At 42.2% G+C, this 23,362-nt stretch overlaps 1 gene segment (V, D, J or C); it reads left to right on the plus strand.

The window, feature by feature from the left end:
- The first annotated feature begins 561 nt into the window (after positions 1 to 561).
- On the plus strand, positions 562 to 19,177 carry LOC140716191 (Ig heavy chain C region-like). The segment is given in 5 exon segments: positions 562 to 1,579; positions 9,130 to 9,432; positions 11,362 to 11,679; positions 17,785 to 18,105; positions 18,474 to 19,177. Coding segments are annotated over 4 exon segments (1,287 nt in total).
- The last annotated feature ends 4,185 nt before the right edge of the window (positions 19,178 to 23,362 follow it).

A 23,362-nucleotide genomic window follows, 5' to 3' on the forward strand; every position in this document is an offset into this window, starting at 1 on the left:
CTTCTCTACTTAACAGGCTTTCTGGTGGTGAAGAAACCATGAATATTTTGTGTGTTTTGATATTTTTCGCGTGGTTACCGAGTACGTGCAGTTCTTTTTTAAAGAGAATAATGATTACTATTTTGCCTTTGCATAAACAATTTTTATTTTATGTTAAATCCTGTACTGCTTCAGATATGTGATGATTAAATGTGTTTTCCTCCCTTCAGATGCCACGTATTTCTGCCATGCTAACACAGTAACGAAGTTGAGCACAAGCCAATTCAAATACGTTGGAAAATCTTTCACGCGAGAAACTATGATTGCTTCAGTCTTTTGGAGAAGAAAATTGCTGAGCAGTAACGGATTACACTGTAGAGCGAGGGTTGGTTTATAAAACGTTAGCGACAGTCACTCTGCCGCACATACCCAAGTGGGCACAGTTGGAGGTGCAGCGTCACTTTGTCCTTCCAGAGTTATGCAAATGGAGACATTATTGCTACTGAATGAACCACTGTGTCAGACAACGAGTGCCACAGTGATCCAAAGCACGGACTCTGCAATTCAAAAATCACCAATGTGTTTGGTAATTGGAGAAAGGACAATGCTAACCCGTTTCTGAACTGTACAATGCAGACGCTATTTTCGAGGGATTATTGGCTATAAAAGTAGCTGGGCGGAATAAAAACGGCGTTAAGCAAGATTGTAATTTGCGCCTTGACCACATGATCTTGTATTGATGTACAAGGAACCTTTTAGTACTAGCATCAATGACTGTGTCAACAAACGTGTCACAGTGATGAATCTTCAATCCCCGTCATACATAAATCTCTTCCGCAATTCTTAATGCAAAACTAATGCAAGACATTCCTTCAGCGACTTAAACTTTTCACTGCCAAACATTCTGCCTCTGCCAGACACTGGTACGCATAGTGGAGCCTTGCTCTACATATTTGTATAATTGCAGTATAAATGTTATAATCATATGAATAACAAAGCTTGATATTTTCCTTGATATCTGCCTGGCTGAGAGTTATTATCGACGGAAGCCAATAAAACCTATTTATTCATGTCCAGTTCCCTCATATCATGGAGGTATAGGATTACTTGACGGATTTAAACACTATTTACAACAGTGAGGTTATTGTGCTCACGTGAAATGATGTGTCAAAGCAGTGCCACAGTAGTCTAAGCCACAGCACAAACCTCCGGGACAGTTTTATTTTGTTCGTCGATTTGTAAATGGGATTACAAACTGTGCCTTTACGTTCCTGGATGTTGCTCGACATAATTTTAAAAAGATACTTCTTCTTTGGGTTGAATTCCACCTACATTCCTTGGTGCTTAATCACCAAAATTCCCGTTTCAATATCACAAGCCCTTTTAATGCACCGAATAAACAGAAAGGCAGATGAAAACTGAAAGAAATTGAAACCCATTGACAAATAGAATATATTGTTAAGCCTTTTGTTTCTGTCTTATTCTGGAAGACCTACCTCTATAGTTCACTTTTAATGATCACTTTCCGCATTGGGATGAATAGGAAGTAAATCATTGTGTACCACAGACGGAGGTGGCACAAATCTGACTGTGAAAGCTGGTAAGTGACATCTTTTATTACATTTTGGGCAAGCGCATATGTTCCCCGATGAGAAGGGCAATTAGATTCTCACTTAAATGATGCAACCGGTGTCGCGCAATATGATAATGTACTTTTGCAAATAGAAAAATGCTAACTCGCTGAGATGTCCCAGAAGAAATTAAATACGCGCCTTTCCTCCCAAGATAAGTCTTCCGTTGGCTTAAAAGAAGAAAATTGAACTTGGAGTATTTTTACAAATCGAAGCACATCAATTACCCTCGACCTGCTGCACTCCTCCCCCGACAGTAACTTTAAAGTATTACCTAATGCATTGATATAACGCGATTTTTCATATATTTGAGTGCCGAATAGCTTCCCACTGTCGCAGACACGACCTACATTGTTGTGCGCTACCTATATTAGAGAAAACCTTTTCATCGGTTCAAATATTTGAAGATTGAGTGTGTAAAGTGAACCCAAGTATGAAAGAAGTTTGAAGATGAAATAGTGCACAAGGGGGTCGCCAGAAATATAAACCGTATTTTAATCATTTGATACTTGGCAGGGAAGTTGAATCATAAACTCGTAGTGAAAACAACTTGATACATTGCTGGAATAGAATAAAATGTATTTTATTTAGAAACACATATCATCGTCTAAAAACCACTTAAACTACCTATAACGATTCTACATCTTCGTTCCTATATTACCTCTTTCTCAGAACTGAATTTCATTTTTTCCCAACAGAATCACACCATCCCTTCTGCCTACCTGTCTGTTCTTTCCATACAATGTGTATCCTTGGACGTTAAGCTCCCAACTATAATCTTCTTTCAGCCATGACTCAGTGATGCCTACATCTTCATATCTGCCAGTCTCAAACTGCGCTAAAAATCACCTACCTTGTTTCGCAAGCAGCATACATTCAGATATAAGATCTTCTGTCCAGTATTAGTCAACATTTTTCCATTTGTTCCCTGTTACACTGCAACTCACTGACTGTAATTTTGCCCAATCATCTATCTGACCTTCTTGAAAATCCCGCTGCACACTGCCTCTGCTTGCATACCAGCTGCCACATCCTCAGCACTATCTCACCGTCTCCCATCACCTCGCCAAGTTAGTTGAAACCCTCTTCAACAGCTCTTGTAAACATTACCGCAAGTATATTGATCCCCAAACACGCTCCTATTGTGTTGGTCATCCAGAAGGGATCCCAATGATCCATAAATCTTCAACAGTGCCCCTGCACTAGTTCCTCAACCATACATTCATCTGCTAGACCATCCTATTTTGAATTTCACTGTGGCGTAGCACAGGCAGAACTCCAGAGAGTACAGTACAACACTAGAGGTCCTGGTTTTCAGCTTTTTACCTAGCGGCTTCAATTCTCTCTTCAGGACTCCTCCCTTTTCCTACCTATGCCTTTGGTGTTACTGTGTACCAAGACTTCTGGCTGCTCATCTTCCCCATTTAAAATCCTCTGGATCCATTCTGAGACGTCACTCAAACTTGCACTTAGGAAGCAACATACCATCTGGGTGTATCTATCGTGTCCATAGATTCTGGTGTCAACTGTTCCTATCACTAGTTCAGTCCTCTTCTGCCCCCTTTCCTTTTGAACCATAGCAGCAGATGCAGTGCCAGAAACCCTATCGCTGCGGTTTCCCCTTGCTGGTAGGTCGTCGTAGTGCAACACACACACACACACACTCGAAAGTGGTATACTTATTATTGACGGGAACAGCCACAGAGGTATTCTGCATTGGCTGCCCATTTTCTTTCCTTCTCCTGACAGTCACCAAGCTTCGGGGTGACCACTTCCTGTAGGTGCTATGTCTCACCTCCTCATTTTCCCGTACGAGCCGAAGGTCAACGAGCACGTTGTCTGAGAAGCTGCATTTCAGTGAAACTGATGCAGGTGTGGTTATCCAGAAGGCTGGAGGTCTCCCAGGGTTCCAATTCTCACACAAAGAACACAACACGTCCCTGGAGCAATCCTCACTGCTCTCCGTACCAACCGAGGAAGATTGTAGAAGAAGAAAATAACCAGATACTTGCCTTGCCCAAGCGTGTTGTCACTCAAGCCTGGTGAGTCAGATCCTCCCCACTCCAACACTGGTCCACTCACACAATGACTGCTCTGCTTGTCGCTTCCTCGTTTTTATTTGTTCACTTGCCCACCTCATGTAAACTGTGCAGGTGATTGAGAGGTGGCTATTGGCACAGGCATGCGTGAGAAAGCCCAGAAGGAATGAAGCTTTTAATCCCATAGTATCCTCTGTGAGCCCAACCTCCTCCATCCAGCAAACTGTAGGGATCCATGTATTTTCCAAATAGGATCATGGTTATTTCCTGCACGCACCGTTCAGACAGTGACTTCATCACCCCAGCAACATTATGGATGTGATTCCTCATCCCATTACCCTCAACGAGTCCAACGATTTAATTAAATCTACCCACCAACTCTATTCATCCTTGGCTTCTGACTCTTTTGCTGACATGAACATTCAAGGCAAGAATGCAAATATACAAATTAGGAAATGGACCTGGCCATCCCGTCGCGAATCCTACTTCTCCACTTCACCGTCGTCAGTCTTATTATGAGCTCTAGCCTTCACTCCCCACCCGTGATATGTGATTGTCCTTTGCTTTGTATGTACGCATCCATTTCTCCTTTAAAAAGTATTGCAATATCTTTCTACTGCATGTAAGTAATTCCAATATTTGTAATACACTACAAGAGAAAAGAAAACTTTACCTAGACTCTGTCATAAAAGAGTGATCTCATATTTATGCTCCAGTTTCCTGCCACATCCGAAAGTTGTGCAGCTGGTTAGTTAATTTTCAAAAGAATATTGTTCACAGTGCTTAGAACAATGATAGAACTTGGGTGGAATTGATGTGATTGTGGAGACGAATAAACCAAAATGGATTCATGTAGAATCAGTGTAAGTAACTTGTACAAGTTCTGCACACGTTCGGTAGATCGAAACACTTGTTTCTATTTTTTTTCGTTTGTTGCTTTTATTTTATTCAGAGATACAGCACTATAAGGACTTCCTTTTGCAACTAGTCACGCCACCCTGTAACTCTCCTATTTACCCTAACCTAATCAAAGGTCTGTCTTTGGACTATAGGAGTTAATGAGAGTATCGGGAGGAAACCCACACGGTGTCGGGGAGACCGGGCGAACTCCTTAGACATGGCGCTGGAATCGAACTCCAAAATAAGACCGGCCGAGCTGCAATAGCATTGCGCTAACTGCTGAGTTATCATGTGCCTTCTGCTTCTCCAAACCTCTTTCTAAATATCCACGTTTCCTTCGTCCTTATCGTTTAGACTAATTATAAATATTCGGGACCCAACCCCTAACCACGTGATTCTAGCGAGCACTTGGCATAAAACTATTACAATGTCGGCTGTAAGATTGGGGCTCAATTCCTGTCTGTCAGGTGTTTGTCCTTTCTTCTCCGTGATTGCGTGTGTTTCCTCCAGGTGCTCCGGTTTTCTCCCATATTCCCAAGCCGTATGCTTAGGGTTACTGAGTGTGAGCATGCTATGTCGGTGCCGGCAACTGCGATTGTTGCAGGCTGCCCAGCACATTCCTGGCTAATTTGATTTGACACTAACGATGTTTCTCACAAGTTTGCTTCAGTTTCATCCCACCGGGTACTGGAAATTGTCTCTCGTAGTGTAAAACGGGATGTTTAATGGGAAGGGTGGACTTGGAGAATTAATGTGGTATAATGATCAATGTTATCTGATGCCAGGTTCAGCTCAGCGGGCACACTGTAAACTTGCCATGTTGATTCCCACATTCAGTACACCTCAACACTCATCAACAGCAAGATGCAGTTTGAGAAAATCGTAATTGTGCAGATTATAAAATACAGTGTTGTGTGCTATGGACAGATTGGTAACGTTTCAGATTAGATTAGATTAGATTCAACTTTATTGCCCTTTTGCCGAGTACAGATACAAAGCCAATGAAATGTAATTAGCATCTGACCAGAAGTGCGAAAGAATGGTATTATTTACAAAGTAACTGTGAATAAAAAGTGTTACAGCACACAAATATAAAAGTCCTGAGACAGTTCAATATGGGTGCAATTCTGCTTAGCGCTGTGATGTGAGGTTCAGCAGAGTCACAGCCTCAGGGAAGAAACTCTTCTTGAGCCTGCTGGTGCGGGAGCGGAGGCTCCTGCAGCACCTAGCAGATGGGAGGAGACTTGGCTAGGCTGAGGTGCATCCTTGATAATGCTTTTCGCACAGACCAGGCAATGTTTATGGTAGATGTTCTCAATGGTGGGCAACTGGGTGCTTATAATCCGCTGGGCAGTTTTCACCACCCACTAGAGGGCTTTGTAGTCCAATACGGGACAATTGCCATATCACACTGAGGTGCAGTGCACTGCTCATATTTTTTGTTGTGAGTATTACGTACATCATGATCATCAAAGTACAAAGTTCAAAGTATAATCAAAGTACATATACGTCATCATATACAAGCCTGAAATTAATTTTCTTGGTGGTATTCAAATAATGAATTTCATTGATACTATTGAACAGAATAAAATCAATGAAACCCCGTGCACATCAAGATGAACAACCAATGGGCAAAACATAAACTGTGCAATTCAATTTTAAAAAGTAAATAAAATAACAATAATAAATAAATAAACATAAATATTGACAACATGAGATGATTTTTTTTACAATGATCTGTGGGTTGTGGGAAAGGATCAGTGGCAGGTGAATGAATTGAGTGAAGGCATCCTTTCTGGTTCTAAAGCCTGCTGGTGAAGGGGTAGTAATTGTTTCTGAATCAGATGGTTTGAGTCCTGAGGCTTCTGTACCTCCTTCCTGATGGCGGTAGCGAGAAAAGAGTGTGGCCCGGATGATGGTGGTCCTCGAAGATAAATGCGGCTTTCCTGTGACAGCGATCTATGTAGATGTGTTTAATGGTGTGGAGGTCTTTATTCGCGATGAACTGGGCAGTATCCACAACCTTTTTGTAGGCTTTCCACTCAAGGGCATTGGAATTTCCAATGGTATATTCAGCCACATATCTATATAAGTTTGTCAAAGTTTTAAGTGACATGCTGAATCTTCTCAAACTTCTAAGAAAGCAATTCTACTGCTGCGTTATCTTTCTAATGACACTTATGAGCTTGGACTCAGGATAGGTTAAGGAATTTGAAGTTGGTGATTCTCTAACAAGATGAGGACTGGCTCATGGACCCGCGGTTTTCTCCTCCTGTAGTCAATAATGAGCTCCTTGGTCTTGCTGACATTGAGTGAAAGATTTTTATTCTGGCAGCTAGATTTTCAATCTTCCTTCTCTGTGTTGCTTCGTGAGCTCCTTTGAAACGGACAAGGGTTTATCAGGCGTAATTATAAAGTACAATTCAAGGTACACGAAATATTCACTGCAAGCTCTGATACCACTATACTGAATGAAATACCGTTGTTTAAGTCGCCCCTTCAGACTAAACGTCTTAGAAGCGCTAACATAGTTCTAGATGTAAGTAGTATTGCAGTTGTATTATGCCTAGCACGTTGTCACGAAGAACAACGTAAAATTGATCCAATCATTTCAACGATGTTTCTGAAGATTAATATTTTGCAGGACAGTGATAAATATCTAACCAAATTAGTAGCGTATGTCTTTTGTTTTTGTTAATTTTAGCAAGGCAACCGATCGCACCAAACATCAATCTTGTCTAGATAGATAGATAGATAGATAGATAGATAGATACTTTATTCATCCCCATGGGGAAATTCAACTTTTTTCCAATGTCCCATACACTTGTTGTAGCAAAACTAATTACATACAATACTTAACTCAGTAAAAAATATGATATGCATCTAAATCACTAACTCAAAAAGCATTAATAATAGCTTTTAAAAAGTTCTTAAGTCCTGGCGGTGGAATTGTAAAGCCTAATGGCATTGGGGAGTATTGACCTCTTCATCCTGTCTGAGGAGCATTGCATCGATAGTAACCTGTCGCTGAAACTGCTTCTCTGTCTCTGGATGGTGCTATGTAGAGGATGTTCAGAGTTATCCATAATTGACCGTAGCCTACTCAGCGCCCTTCGCTCAGCTACCGATGTTAAACTCTCCAGTACTTACTGTATTACAGTCTATTCTGTAACTGACAAACAAAAGGCACAGTATTTTGTGGAATTGATTTGTGTCATGAGGTTTCACGTAGTCTAGTGTAGCTTTGTGTTGAAAACACAATTACCTGAAAACATCGTAGTGATCTGCCAGAAAAACGGACAAGCCGTACATTCTGCCTTTACCACCAGTCCTCCGGTTAAAACATCAAACAGAACGTTTACCTCAGCAAGTGTGCTCAAAGTGCCGCTGAATGAATGGGCCGGTGGTGCTGTGTATTCGTGCCACGTATCCCACTCTGCAACGAGCAGCAACATCCGCAAACACATACGAACCGAGTCAGGTGAGAGGGAGTTCCCAACTTACAAGTGAAATATTTCCACTTTCATCCTCAGTTTTACAGTTCTTGGGTTGCGATCATTTATCAACGCGATTTAAAAAGAACCGCACTAGTAAAGATTGAGATGTCTGTTAATATAAAGTTTGGATAAGGGACAGACTGGAATTTGATTCTGAACGTTTAGTCAGCAAACATGAAATATCAGAGGTAAGAATTCCAAACAAATCTTGGAAGCAGTAGTCAAAATATTTCATGTTGCATCAGTGAATATTGATTTCCGATCACGTTAATGCATCGAATAGAATTTGTGTATCCTAAACGGTTCTAAGGAATCCAAATCAAGTCAAGTCAAGTAGCTTTTATTGTCATTTCAACCATAGCTGCTGGTGCAGTACACAGTTAAAACGAAACAACGATCCTCCAGGACCATGCTGCTATGTGAAACAACACAAAACTACATCAGACTTCAAGCCTACACGGGACTCTGTAAAGTGCACAAAACAGAGCAAGACAGTATAATAATTAATAAACAAGGCAATAGGCACAGTAAAGGAAAATTAAAATATAATAATAAATGATTAAAAGAGGATCACGGGCAAAGGGTGATGAAAGATATTCTGCGCTCCTCTTTAAATGTCGTTGCACGTTAAATTTTACGGATATGTTATATCTCTGGCTGGAATCAGCATGCAATAATGAAAGTGTTGGAAAATAAATAAATGAAAGGAAGAAAGTAGTTGAGGCAACGACCCGACAACTCAAACCGTTAAACTTTGTGCTAAACTGGTCTTTCATTCTTGCATAAATACATGGAATGACCTTAGACGCTGCATATTTTGGCACCTTTTTCCATCTAATAATCGCTTCCACGATCTAGCTTTCTGTGTTCTGCCCTCCCTCAGTCTGCCTCTCTGGCTAGCTCCATACCTCTGACTATTCTGCCACAAGCCACTGACCCTTTCCCTACTCCGGTATTTTATCACTGTCGTCCTTTCAGGGAAAGTCTGAATGTATCCGTCACCCTTCTTTATTATTAAATTGAAATTATTGCTAAGTTTCAGGTTTGTCATCAATAAATCATCCTCTCAATTTTGTGTTCTAGGTTTTGCATTGTTACTCAGAGATCCTACCGTTGAAGAAATGTGGATAAACAAAACTGCCACACTGGTGTGTGAAGTGATCACCACAACTCCAGCTGAGGTTTCCATCTCCTGGACAGTGGGTGGAAAGAAAAGGGCTGATGGTGTTCAAACAGGACAGGCAACAAAGATTGGAAGCCAGTACATGACAGTCGGCCGTTTGACCAGCAGCGTTGCGGAGTGGGACAGCGGGGTAGAATACTCCTGCTCGGTGCAGGACAATCAGTTAGATACTCCGTTATCAAAACGGACACGAAACACAAAAGGTGGGTGCAATAAGAACAATCGAACTGCAAAGTAGTGTAGATGCAGAAAGAGGAACAGAAACTGCTGGATGTCAGGCAGCAGATTGCAGAGCAAAACAGGCATGAATGTGAGCGAGTTGCCCTCTGGTAGAGCCGTAAGTTAATACATAATTCAGGGGAAGACTCAGGGGAGTTGAGAGTTTGAGGGCAAAAGTGTAGGGGTAACACAAAGGGGAACTTATTTACTCAGAGAGTGGTAGCTGTGTGGAACGAGCTTCCAGTAGAAGTGTTCGATATTGTCATTTTTTAAAACAAAATTGGAAAGGTGTATAGACAGGAAAGGGATGGAGGGTTATGGGCTGAGTGCAGGTCGGTGGGACTAGGTGACAGTAAGCGCTCGGCACGGACTAGAAGGGCCGAGATGGCCTGTTTCCGTGCTGTAATTGTTATATGGTTATATGACTATTTTATATGGTTATAAGACGGGCGTTGCGACAATTACGTCACCAATAAAATTCCCCCGATGCATTGTTAGCAGAAATGTTGGAGACATATGGTCCTAGAACATAGGAGCAGCCTCTTCGGCCCAGTAAAACTGTGTGCATCGGCACTAAGGAGTTATACATTTTTAAATCTTTTTGTAGTTTCAACAACTCCTCACAGAGTCTACCCTCAACGTCCGCATTAGGAATAAGTTACAGTAGTCAACGTAGCTAGTACCTACATGTTTATCGACATGAGAATTGAAAAACCTAAATTAAATGTGATTTGTGTCAGACATACTAATAGCGGTATCCCTGCGCTACCACACTCAATCGTCGTAGAGTCATAAAATGACACAACACGGAAATATAGTTGTCCCTCTGAAACCCATGTTAAATGCTGTTTCACGTCTACCTCAATCCAAAGTGCAGTAACAAAAAACAATCTTTGTCTTTCCTATTTCAGTGATCGTCCAAATACTTTCTCAATATGGTGACCACGATCAAGATATCAGCCATTTCGTTTGATATACCTTTCCCTAAAGCTCCTTATCTTAACTTAAGCATATGCTCTCTTTGGATTCCATGCTAGTAATAAGGAACGATGTGGTCAATTTAGCTTATCTTTGTCGCTAATAATTGTATATGGTTTTATCGGGTCATTCCTTAGTTCCCTTCACTCCAAAGAAAACAAGCCAAGCCTACCTAATTACTCCCCATAATTGAGGTTCTCCAGTCCAGTTAACATGCAGTTGATATGATATCCACTCTTTCCAGTGCAGTGACATTCATTTTATAAAGTGACGATCAGAACTGAACTACGTATTTCAAAAGCGAGTGCACGAGTGTTTGGTAAAATTAAAACAGAGCTTCCCAACTTTCACATGCTAAACTCTGATCTATGAAGGCAAGTATGTCATGTTCTTTTGCCAACATTCCATCTAGTGGTGCTGCCATTTTCTGTATACTATGGACTTGAACTTCAGTATATCTCTGTTCATAAAAGTTTCTTAATAATGAGCCATTAAAGTTCATCTGCCGCCGATCGTGTAACTTTCTATTTGATCCGTGTCGTGTCACAGGTTTAGACACCAAGCCTCACGATTCAGCAAGTTTAGTGTCAACCATAACCTCAGGAATTATATTTCCTATATGTTCATACAAATCGTTATTTCTATCACAAACAACAAAAATCACAGTACTGTGGTACGCCGCAGGTAGCATAATTCCGAACAGAAAGTTATTGTCACCATTACCCTTAGCAGCTCACTAACAAGTAGGCTGCTCACCATGGAGTCTTAAAGAAATTGACAAGCGTATTGATAGAAACCTTGTCAAATAGAAAGGGGAGCAATGTTTCTTCTCCGCAGATCCTACAAGTCCAGCTGAGTACTTGCACCGTTTCATTGCAACCACATTTCAGAAAGACAATTTTTGGAGATTAATACTGGTTGACTTTCTCTTGCAGCCAAACCATTGGAACCAAAGGTACGCCTCTTGCCACCGTCTCCAGAGGAGACGCAAACTACGGGTATCGCTATACTCACGTGCACGATAACGGGATTCTACCCCGATGACATAACCGTTTTGTGGCAGAAGGACGGAGCTGCGTTCCACTCAAACGCTACCAGCTTCTCCACGGCACTTCAACAGGACATGACCTTCAGCACGAGAAGCCTCCTTTACTTGACTGAAGCCGATTGGAAGAAGGACGCAAGATACTCCTGTGTCATCACGCACCCACCTTCAAAATCTACTGTGAAAGCAAACATCAGGACTCCGAAAGGTAAGTAAGGTTGGCCAATATACACACATCCATTCTGTGTTCGATATCCCAGACAAAAGATAAAATGCATCAACCGCCTGCAATGAGCAGAGTGGAACGATCATTGTAAAGTAGTATAGTAGTAATCGGACCTCTCTGATGGTCTGCTAAAATAACATAGATGAGCGCCAACTAAAATTCATAAGATGTAAACGGATCACTGTTGAACCTGCGAAGACAAAATACATTATAATATTAACTTGTCTCACCAATAGGAGCTAAATAGGGTAAAGCTGAAGGAATATGTACGGACATTAATTGCTGAATGACAATATGAATGGAGCCCATTCTTGGCGTTTCTGATTATATTCTAAGGAGATTGTTTAATGGGTCACACTTGTAAACAAACTTTTTTAAGCTCAATTAAAGTATAATCAATACACACGAATTGGCATACTAATAATTGACAGGTAACGGAGGATGGTTTAACGATGAGTCTCTGATGTGTCGGCGTGAATAATTGGGTGGGACCATCCTCTGTAAGGATTTTGTACGTCTTTTCTGTGCAATGCGTGGATTTCCTCCTATTACTCCGATTTCCTTCCACAGTCTAAAGATTTACCGGTTAGTAAGTTAATTGGTCATTGTAAATTGTCCAGTGATTAGGCCAGGATTATATCAGGAGTTGCTGGCGGCGCTGCCCGAATGGCCGGACGGCCCTATTCTGCCCTATATCTTAGAATAAATCAAGAAATGTAGGTCCAACTAACTGATGTGAGTCATAGAAACATAGAAAACCTACAGCACAATACAGGCCCTCCTGCCCACAAAGTTGTGCCAAACATGTCCCTACCTTAGAAATTACGAGCATACCTATAGCCCTCTACTTTACTAAGCTCCATGTATCTTTCTAAAAGCCTCTTAAAAGACCCTATCGTATCTGCCTCCACCACCGTTGCCGGCAGCCCATTCCACGCATTCACCACTGTAGAAAACTTACCCCTGACATCTCCTCTGTACCAGCTCCCCAGCACCATAAACCTCTGTGGCAACCAGTTAGGCCCTGGGAAAACGCCTCTGACTATCTACACGATCAATGTCTCTCATCATCTTATACATCTCTATCAGGTCACCTCTCATCCTCCATCGATCCAAGGAGAAAAGGCCAAGTTCACTCAACCTATTCTCATAAGGCATGCTCCCCAATCCAGGCAACGTCCTTGTAAATCTCCTCTGCACCCATTCTATGGCTTCCACATCCTTCTTGTAATAAGGCGACCAGAACTGAGCACAGTACTCCAAGAGGATTCTGACCAGGATCGTATATAGCTGCAACATTACCTCTCGACTCCTAAATTCAATTCCACGATTAGTAAAGTAAGTATTGAAATCCTCCGTACCATCAGCAGCCATCTGACCTGGACTGGAGAAAACACATCTGAGTGGAACACTTCCGACCTGACGACTTGTCAGTTTTTTTCTCTCGCATGGTGTTGATGGTCCTCGGCCTGGATCTCACAACAAAACATAATATCATCCACGACTATCTGCGGGAAGTTTAAGGATTTCAGACGTATCCGTTTTATGGAGAAACTGAAATGAAATTCACAGGAAGATGCATAGTCAATATAGTTCTGTCAATTACTTGGACCATTAGATCCCATTACACAGTGAACATTCATTTAGCGATACAGCATGGAGTTGGCTATTTCTGTCTTTCGATCCACGCCACACCAAAAGCTGCACAACCCTGATTAACCCTAACCTAATTGTAGGTTAAATTTTACAGTAAGACCAAAAAACCATGAAATAGGAACAGAATTGGGCTATTCAGCCAATCGTGTCTGCTCCGCCATTCCATTACGGCTGATCCCGGATCCCACTCAACCCCATATGTCTGCCTTCTCACCATGTCCGTTGAAGCCCTTACCGATCAGAAAACGATCAACTTCCACCCTAACTGTATGCACGGGCGGCCTACACCGCAGTCTGTGGCAGAGCATTCCACAAATCTACTACTCTCTGGCTGAAAAAATTCCTCCTTACGTCTGTTCTAAAGGGTCGCCCGTCAATGTTGAGGCTGTGCCATCCAGGTCTCGATACCCTACCATAGAAAACATCCTTTCCACATCACCCTATCTTGTCCTTTCAACATTAGGGAGGTTTCAATGAGATCCACTCGCATTCTTCTAAATTCCAGTGAGTACAGTCCCAAAGCTGCCATACGCTCTGCATTATGTTTTCCCCATCATTCCTGGAATCATCCTTGGGAACCTCCTCTGGACTCTCTCCAATGACAACACATCCTTTCTGTGATATTGGGTCCTAAACTGTTGACAATACTTTTAGTGCGGCCTGATTAGTGCCTTATAAATGCTCAGCAGAAACTCCTTGCTGTTATATTCTGTTCCCCTCGAAATAAATGCCAACGTTGCATTGGCCTTCTTTACCACAAACTCAACCTGTAAATCAACCTTCTGGCTGTCTTGCACGAGCACATCTAAGTCCCTCTGCACCTCTGATATTTGAAACTTTTCCCCATTTAGATAATAGTCCGCACTATTGTTCCTTTTACCAAAATGTATTATCATACATTTCCCAACACTGTGTTCCATCTGACACCTTTCTGTCCATTCTTCCAATTTCTCTAAGCCCTGCTGCAATTGCATTGCTTCCTCAGCACTACCTGCTCCTTCACCTTTCTTCGTATCATCCGCAAACTTTACCACAAAGCCATCAATTCCACTATGTGAACCATTGATAAACAATGTGAAAAACAGGTGTCCTATTCCTGACCCGTGAGGAACACCACTAGTCCCCAGCAGCCAACCAGAAAAAGGATCATTTTATTCCCATTCACTGCCTCCTGCCTGTCAGCTATTCTGGAACCCATACCAGCATCTTTCCGGTAAAGTGATAGGGTTTTATCTTGTTGAGCAGCCTCAATTGTGGCATCTTATCACACCCCTTCTAAAAATCCAAGTAAATGATATTCACACCCTCGCCTCTGTCCACCCTGGTTTTTACTTCCTCGAAGAACTCTAAAAGTCTTGTCAGGAAAGATTTCCCTTCACAGAAACCACGCTTACTTTGACTTCTTTTTATCATCACTCTCCAAGTACCTCAAAACCTCACCCTTAATAATAGATTCCAACACTTTCCCAACCACTGAGATTAGGCTTACTGGCCTATAACCCTCCCTCCTGAAAGAGTGGAGTGACATTTTCAATTTTCCAGTCCTCTGGGACCATGCCAGAATCAAGTGATTCTTGTAAGATCATGGCCCATGCATCCGTTATCTCTTCAGCAACCTCCCTCAGGAGTTTGAGATGTAGACCATCTGGCCTAAGTGACTTATGTAACTTTAAGTTTGCCTTGCACTTTTTTCCTTTGTAATAACAATGGCACTCACTCCTGCTCCCTGATGCCTATGGACCTCTGGTACACTGCTAGTGTCTTCCACAGTGAATATAGATGCAAAATACACATTACGTTCATCTGACATTTCTTTGTCCCCATTACTACCTTACCAGCATCATTTTCTAATGGTCCAATATTACCTCTCACCTCCCTTTTACCCTTTATATAATTGAAAAAACTTTTAATATCTTGCTTTATATTATTGGCTAGTCTGTCCTCAAATTTCACTTTTTCCCTTATAGCTTTTTTTAGTTGTCTTTTGTTTGATTTTAAAAGCTTCCCAATCATATAAATTCCCACTCCCTTCTGCTACCTTATATTCCCTTTCCTTGGCTTGTACGCAGTCCTTATCTTCCTTTGTCAGCCACGGTTGCCTACCCCTGCCATTTGAGAACTGCTTCATCTGTGGCACATATCAATCCTGCGCTTTGTGGAACTATTCCCAGAAACTTCAGCCATCTCTGCTCTGCAGTTATCCCCGCCAATATCCTCTTCCAATCTACCTGGACAAGCTCCTCTCTCATGCATCTGCAATTCCATGTATTCCATTGCGATACACACACATGCGAGTTATGCTTCTCAATGACCCCAACTAACCAACCCGGTTTTTCTTTGACTCTGGAGCAGCTGGGGAAAACCCGTGCATTCCACGGGGAGAACGTACAGACTCCTTATAGAACAGCGCAGGCATTAAACTCCGAACTCCAAGACGTTCCGAGCGGTAATAGCGTCGCGCTACCGTGGCTCCGTGTTGTTGGTTGGCAAAGGTCGGAGCCACTAATTGCACCAAAGAAAATAATGAAAATCAATTATACAAGCACAATGACATCGTCGTATTAGATGGTTAGGGCAGTTTAGTACCCTTCAGGAGCTTCATGAGTGAACTCCTTTCCATGATAAGCACAGATGATCGTTTATGTAAGCATATCGAACAAATCCAATCACAATGCCTCATCAAGTGAAGCAGTCCATGTCTTCTTGCGGGAAGATCGATATCATATCCTAAAGCTGGCACCGACTGCAAAGTGAGATTTCTACGACATAATTTCTAGACAATAACTAAAATAAATTCTAACAATCTGCTCCGCATATTCAATGGTTCACGCACAAGAACATTCAGACCACTCCGAACACCAACATTTTCCAGTTTCCGACCATTCATAAAATATACTATCGTCATATTTATTTCTCCTCGGTCGGTATCCTCACATTTTCCACGTAACATTCAATCAGCTGAGTATTTAACAATTTACTTATCTTGTGTAAATCCCACCAAATTCTCCCAGAATCATTCCCACAGCCCTCGATGCCACATAGCTTGTATTCCCAGTAAACAGACATATTACAGTATATCCCCCAGTAATATATTTGAAATAGATTCAGAGTATCTGAGGCCCCAGTATCGATCACCGTGATATCCTGTTCGCCACAGACTTTAGGGCCGTAAACCCTTAAAGGGTTCGCTTCTGGTACATGGTTGCTGTACTGTTTAACATGCACAAAATGGACTGCTTTTATTCACCCGTGCTACTCTGACAGTATCATCCAAACACAAAATACCATGATGGACTGGGGCTTCAAATACGCGGGTGTCACTTGGAAATAGAGTATGGCACCTTCCTTTCAGTTTCGATGGGTTTATATTCTGTAACTCGCTACCCAACAGCTGTGAAAATTATGCTTCACCAGGAGCATTGAAGCAATTCAGGAAAATAGCTCACATTTTCTATGCAAGACAGGTAAACAATGAACTTACTAGCTGCATCGAGAATCGAAACAAAAGTAATAAAGCAAAATTACTAAAGGCTCGTGCACATATGAAACTGAATTGATCCTCCAAATGTTACTGTATTTTAATATCACAGTTTATATTTTTTCTGGAATGTGTTGGGTGGTAAATAATGCAGGTGTCGGCTCATACATCGCAGTAGAGTTTTATAATTTTCAAGATCAATTAAGTGGCAAGCGCTTCCTTCGAATACGTGGTTCCATTACATTTGATGGCACGTGGTAACCTACGGAGTCAACGTGGCCGCTTCCGTTTCACGTTACTGGCAAATTTTCCTATTTCTAGTGGAGTAACTCCCACAAAATATGACCGAAAATATTAAAGGACTGGCAGTCCGTCCACGGTTCATAAAGTAATGATGTATTGAATGCTAATCACACAACATGTTCTTTATTAGAATTCATTGGCATGTTATATTTTGTTTTCTTATTTCGAAGAGCATGTTACTCCGTCCATAATGGAGAAAGTACTGCAGTTTTAACTGAGTATAACTTTCCGCGTAATAGTTCTTTTCGATCAACTTCTTTTAGAATCACACTGGGGACTGGAAGACAAACCTTTTGCTCATTTTGTGTGAATACCTTTGAAGGAGGCCACGTTTTCCCTCAGTAGTTTGAAAATCTAAGGGGGAACGTTTGCATCCCCGAATGGGAAAAATACTTACTGTTAAAGTCATGTCAGTATACTGTTTGCACTGTGGTATCTATAATCGGGAGAGTCAATGAGGATATCAGACAAGGAAGATAGAGGAGTCAGGTTGATAAGGCAAGTATAGCTGTATTAGCGAAGCAGAAAAAGTTGTCACAGAGAAATGAGTAGTAAGTGGGATTATGAGCTACTCCGGCCTGGTTATAGTTGTTATTATCCACATCTGAAACATCACAGAATGAATATAACCATTCCCACTTTTTTGCCAGAAGAATGCCCTGTGGCAGACATTAATGCCATCATAAAAAAACCTTCCTTTGAAGAGATTTGGATGCTTCGGAGAGCAACAATTGTGTGCGAAGTGGTTTACACAGATTTACAGGACGTCACAGTCTCCTGGCGAGTAAATGGGAGTCGGAGAATGAACGGAGTAGAGACTCGCGGTCCAGAGTGGAGGGGAAGTAAATCCGTCATCGTCACCAAACTGAAGATCAGTGCAGAGGAGTGGAACAGTGGAAACGAATGCCTGTGCTTCGTAGAATACCGTGATCTGCCAACACCACTGAAAACCGCCACCAAAAAGTCCAAGGGTAAGCGCAATGAACTGCCGTCTTGAGGCACATCAAATAAACTTTTTGGCAGTGACATTCATGAACTAGTCAATAGAGTTGAAAATATAATCTCCTCCATTCCGTTGCGTAACAGCAATCCAGAAGAAAAAAATGTCCACCCGTGGTAACGTAGAAAAGAAGCTGCACAAAACTGCAAAACTATACATAGTATCTTAATAACAAAGAGCAAATGCAACACCTTATTTATATTTGGAGCCGATATGTCTTGAGTTGAAAAACTGATCTAATTTCTGAGTTTATTGATAGTTGAACATCCGGAGTCTGGTGAAGATACAAATCTGCAAGTCAAAGATGAAACTAATTTAAGATATATTTTTCTCTTCCAGTTACTGAAATGCACCGCCCTAAAGCCTACCTCTTGTACCCATCAGCTGAGGAGATTCTAGCCGAGGAAGCAGCTACCCTAATTTGCCTCGTGACCGGTTTTTATCCAGAAGATATATACGTCGGTTGGATGGCTAATGACACCCTTTTGCATTCGGGATACTCCATCCAGTTTAACAGCGATAAGGAAAACGGCTCTAACTCGGTCACCAGCAAACTGAGGATCAGCGCAGAAGACTGGGAGAAGGGAACCACCTATAGCTGTTTGGTTGGACATCCATCGCTACAAACAAATATAGTCAGAAGTATTAATAAATCCAAGGGTAAACCTACTTTAGTTAACGTGTCAGTTGTTCTAACTGACAGCTTTAAATCGTGCGTCTAATCATCTTTGATTTGATGACTAGTAGCTTGGAAGTGTTTCTTGCTTACTGCGTAGCTGTTTGAGTTTCCGTTTTGCTGATTTATTGAAGACCACGCATAGCATTCACTCTTCAGATTATCCTACCGCAAATGAAATATTCCATTAATTTCATCTGTTCGATAACATTGTGATGAGCTCTCGATAGCATTAGAATTTGTTTAACTTTACGTTGATTCTGAGAATGTAGTACTTCAGAGATGCTAGTAAATCGCGGAATAGATAGCAGATAGTGATTTATTCTGTACGCCACATTATATTGAAATAAATTCAGAATGAAAACTTCTTGGCTTCCACATGAGTGTTCTTATTTTTGCCCTTAAGAGTAAAACATTTTCCAGTTTTTTTTATATTAGCTTCATTAATATATATGGTATACTATTATTTCCTTTTCACGTGTCGCAAATATGGCAGGGAGACGAGAGGGGCAACGATATAGGGCAAATTACTAAGGTTATTCAGATCCTAGCGGTTCGTGGAGATTAGATTCGAGATCTGATTTGACGGATAGGCTCGTTCGTGCATTTGTACCTGTCATCTGAACTTTAAAAGCAAAAGGTCCATAGACAATAGACAACAGCACGGAATAAGCATCAGAATCAGAATAATTTTCTTTGACATTGTCGCGAATTTTATTGTTTTGCAGCAGCAGTACAATGCAATCCATAAAATACAATATGAAAGAGATGCTTAAAAATAAATAAGTGGTGATAAAAGGGGGAAATTAGTGAGGTAGTTTTAGTGGGTTCATGGATTGTTCAGAATCTGATGAAGAAGGAACAGGAGCTGTTCCTAAAAAGTTGAGTGTGTGCCTTCATACCCCTGTACTTCTGATGGCAGTAATGAGAAGATGGCACATCCTGGATGGTGGGAGCCCTTAATGATTGTTGCCAACCTCTTGAGGCACCGCCTTTTGACATGTTCTCAATGTTGGGGAGCCTCGTGCCTATGGATAGCTGCACACAACCCTCTGCAGTATTTACGGTTCCCATGCAATGGTGCCTAAATACCAGCTGGCGATTTAGCCAGTTAGAATGCTAACGTTTTGAATGTTAGACTTTTGCAAAAATTTGGCAGGGTCTTTGGTGATATGCCAAATCTTCTCTAGCTCTTAATAAAATATACCACTGACGTGCTTATTTCCCTATTTACATCCATATTTTGGGATCTGGGTAGATCTACAGAGAATACCTCCTGGAACTTGAAATAGCTCACCTTTTCCACTGTCATCTCCTCAATTAGAACTTGGATACAGTACATGATGCTTGGTTGCTGATTTCAAGCAGAAACATACCTGATGCTAGGTAAATAGTATTGACCTCCATGTTCCATTTGGCCTCTAACACTGACTATACGGCATCCAGCGCTCAATAGAATTGAGAAGGCCGAAACAATCGACATCAGCGAATCCTAAAAATCGTTCGCCTGCCACCACCCCTGCTCCTAGTGAATGGCTGAAGCGGATTTCATGTTCGCTATTATATGATCTTATTTCACACCTGTTTCTCAGTCTGCCTCTACTGAATTGCCACTATAAAGCTTATGTTTCTATTAGTTCTGAGCACCCATGAACATGGCAATGCCCTCCCAAAAGCTCTTTAGTCTTTCACATTTTATATAACAGAAACTATGCCATCATGTTCTAGAAGACAGGCTAGTTGTCTTACCTTCCCTATGCATCTTGACACACACGAGTTATAGATCTGCCGAAGTCTCTCTGTGAAGATAATTATCTTGAAATTCAGAGCTTTCACAGCCTCCTCCTTGTCCTCTCAATCTCGTCATCCCTAACCGATATCTCAAGCTAGATCTCTTTTTGGGCTCCTCGGCACAATAATTGGCAGTCATATGAAGGGCCCAAACATTGTAGCCAGTTCAGTGACTGAAAATTTCCTCGTCTATTTATATTAATATGCTACATAAATCCAGATGTTTAGATGATGTGTTTTAAATATGTTGTTAAATATTCCCCGTGACTTTTCTGTGAATGGTACTGTGATATCCTAAGTAAATACACTTCAATGAGATTATCATCCATCCAGCTGTTCCTCACGGCCCGCTTTCCGTCAGCCAAACTTGTTTTCCGGCTTTGGCTGCATGATCCTGCTCAGGGCCTACTTGATATGGTTATCGCGCGAGACAACGTGAACAACAAGAGAACAGTGTTCAAGTTTAAGCATACGCCGACTTAGACTGCAATGGACAATCACGTGTCCAAAATTAACTGATCTGCAAGGAGAGTGTTACCTGTAGTTATGTAAAAATTGGTGCGTCAGCTGCAGTCGAATTCAATCCAATGTTGCTGTGTCCGGCATTATGAATTCCAAATGAACATCTGAAGTGGTATTCTTAAGTCAGTTTTGTATTATCTTGACTCGTGTGCAGGTAACTGAATTTTGAGAATTGTACACGCTTGCTCAATAGGGTCCAATGTATTCTATTTAGAACTCCTCACAACCGTTAATAACTACTCAGCTGACAGAACAGAGAAGACCAAGTGACTGATGGCCACACAAATGACAGCATTGTAAATGTATGAAAGGATATTAATAAATGAAAGAATAGGCCTGTCATAAAGGGGAACGTGGGGAGTGGACCCAAAAGCAAGACATAGACACTGAACTACCAGGAACAGGACTAGGCATGAGAAGGAAGCAAGGAAAGTGGGGAATAAAGGATGCTGGACATTACACAGGCCCCAGACGAGACAAGGATACCGGGCCTGGGCTAGGGGTTGACGAGGATAGCGGAACCTGGACATGGAACTGGGAACTAGGAGCCTGGGCTCTAGCCAGAGACTAGATCAGTACCCAGAACCTGGGTCTTGACTCGGGCTCGGACTCCAGAACCAGGTGAGGACAAGACGTGGCTATAGGACAAGGAGAGGCACAGGACTGGACGTGAGACTCATGGACAGGACAAGGAAACCCCAGCACAGGACGAGGGAACCCCAGCACCAGGCAAGGTACTCCTGGGCTGGGTGAGGCACATGACAAGACGAGAACACAAAGCCGTGGCTTGGACAGGACAAGGACTTTTGACAGGACAAGGGAACCCCAGCACAGAACCAGGGAACCTCAGCACTGGGTTGGGCAAGGTACTCCTGGGCTGGGCGAGGCACATGACAAGACGAGAACACAAAGGCTTGGACAGGACAGGGACCTTGGACGTGACTGGGACTTGACGAGACCCCGAAGCCTTGACTTGATTGAGGGAGAGACAGGAACATGGAACACCGAGCCGGTACCCCTCCTTGGATATGGGACGTAGGGCCGGGGCTCATTACATAGAACGCTAAACATGACAAGACAGTTCTCAACGTTAGGTAGCGGCAAAACGGCCGGACCTATCTAGCGAAGAAGTGGACACGGAGAGGCAGTTCCCAACACTTGGTAGCGGCAAAGCGGCAGAACCTATCTAGCGGAGGCATGGACACAAAGAGACAGTTCCAAACAGGGCGAGGCTCCAGACACAGGCAAGACGAGGCAAGGCTCCAGACACAGACACAGGCTCCAGGCAGAGGCAAGGAGAGGCGAGGCATGGCTCCAAGCAGAGACAAGGCAAGGCGAGGGAAGGCAAGGCGAAGCAAGGCAAGGCTTCAGGAGAAGAAAGGCAAGGCGAGGCCAGGCGAGGCAAGGCAAGGCGAGGCCAGGCGAGGCAGGGCAAGGCGAGGTTGCAGGAGGAAGGTGAAGGGAAGGGATACAGACAGGGGGTTTGGACAGGAACAATCCAACAGCTAGAAGTTGAAACCTGAAGCTATTTATGAAGCCAGCCCAAACGAGAATCAACTGCCTCAACAGAAACTGGGGAAAACCAGAAAACTTGGAATAAGGAGTATGGACCGGACCGTGAACCCGAATGTGGATTTCATGGACCAGACCATGACAAGGCCATGTTCCGGCAAATATTGTATAGTATCAGGAGCTCAGTTTAGAGAAGATAAATATATTTTTAAAACATAAATGTGTTAGAAGCAGAGGATGTTCGGGAATGAGACGAAATAAATTTGTGGATGCAGATTATTGCAATGTCATGGACTAAAGCTGCAGCCAAAAGCGAATAATATAAGTTTGCATTTAGAAGAGTAAAACACGCAAGTTGAAAGCATGCTGCAACTACATAAAGCACAGCCCGCCAAAGGAAAGGGATGTCACGTGTATGTACTGAATTCTGTCTTTCCTTTGCTCTGTGGGATGTGATCAGGAGGCAACTGCTCGGTATATGTTAAGAGTGGGGGGTGAATATTGTCCTTCGCCTGAAGGCGCTTAACAGCGCTCTCCCTCATTAAATCTCGCTTTCATGAACTTGAGAAAGGGATTTCACCGTCTGGGATTGTGTTATCTAAAACCCAGATCAAGTAGATACATGATCAGTTATTTAAAAGATATATCAAGTAGAATTGACAAGGACGACACAGAACTAATGTCAGTACACGTTAAGGATGCCACTGAACGAATATAAAATTGAAAC

This window comes from Hemitrygon akajei, chromosome 25 (genome assembly GCF_048418815.1).
Source record: "Hemitrygon akajei chromosome 25, sHemAka1.3, whole genome shotgun sequence".
NCBI lineage: Eukaryota > Metazoa > Chordata > Chondrichthyes > Myliobatiformes > Dasyatidae > Hemitrygon > Hemitrygon akajei.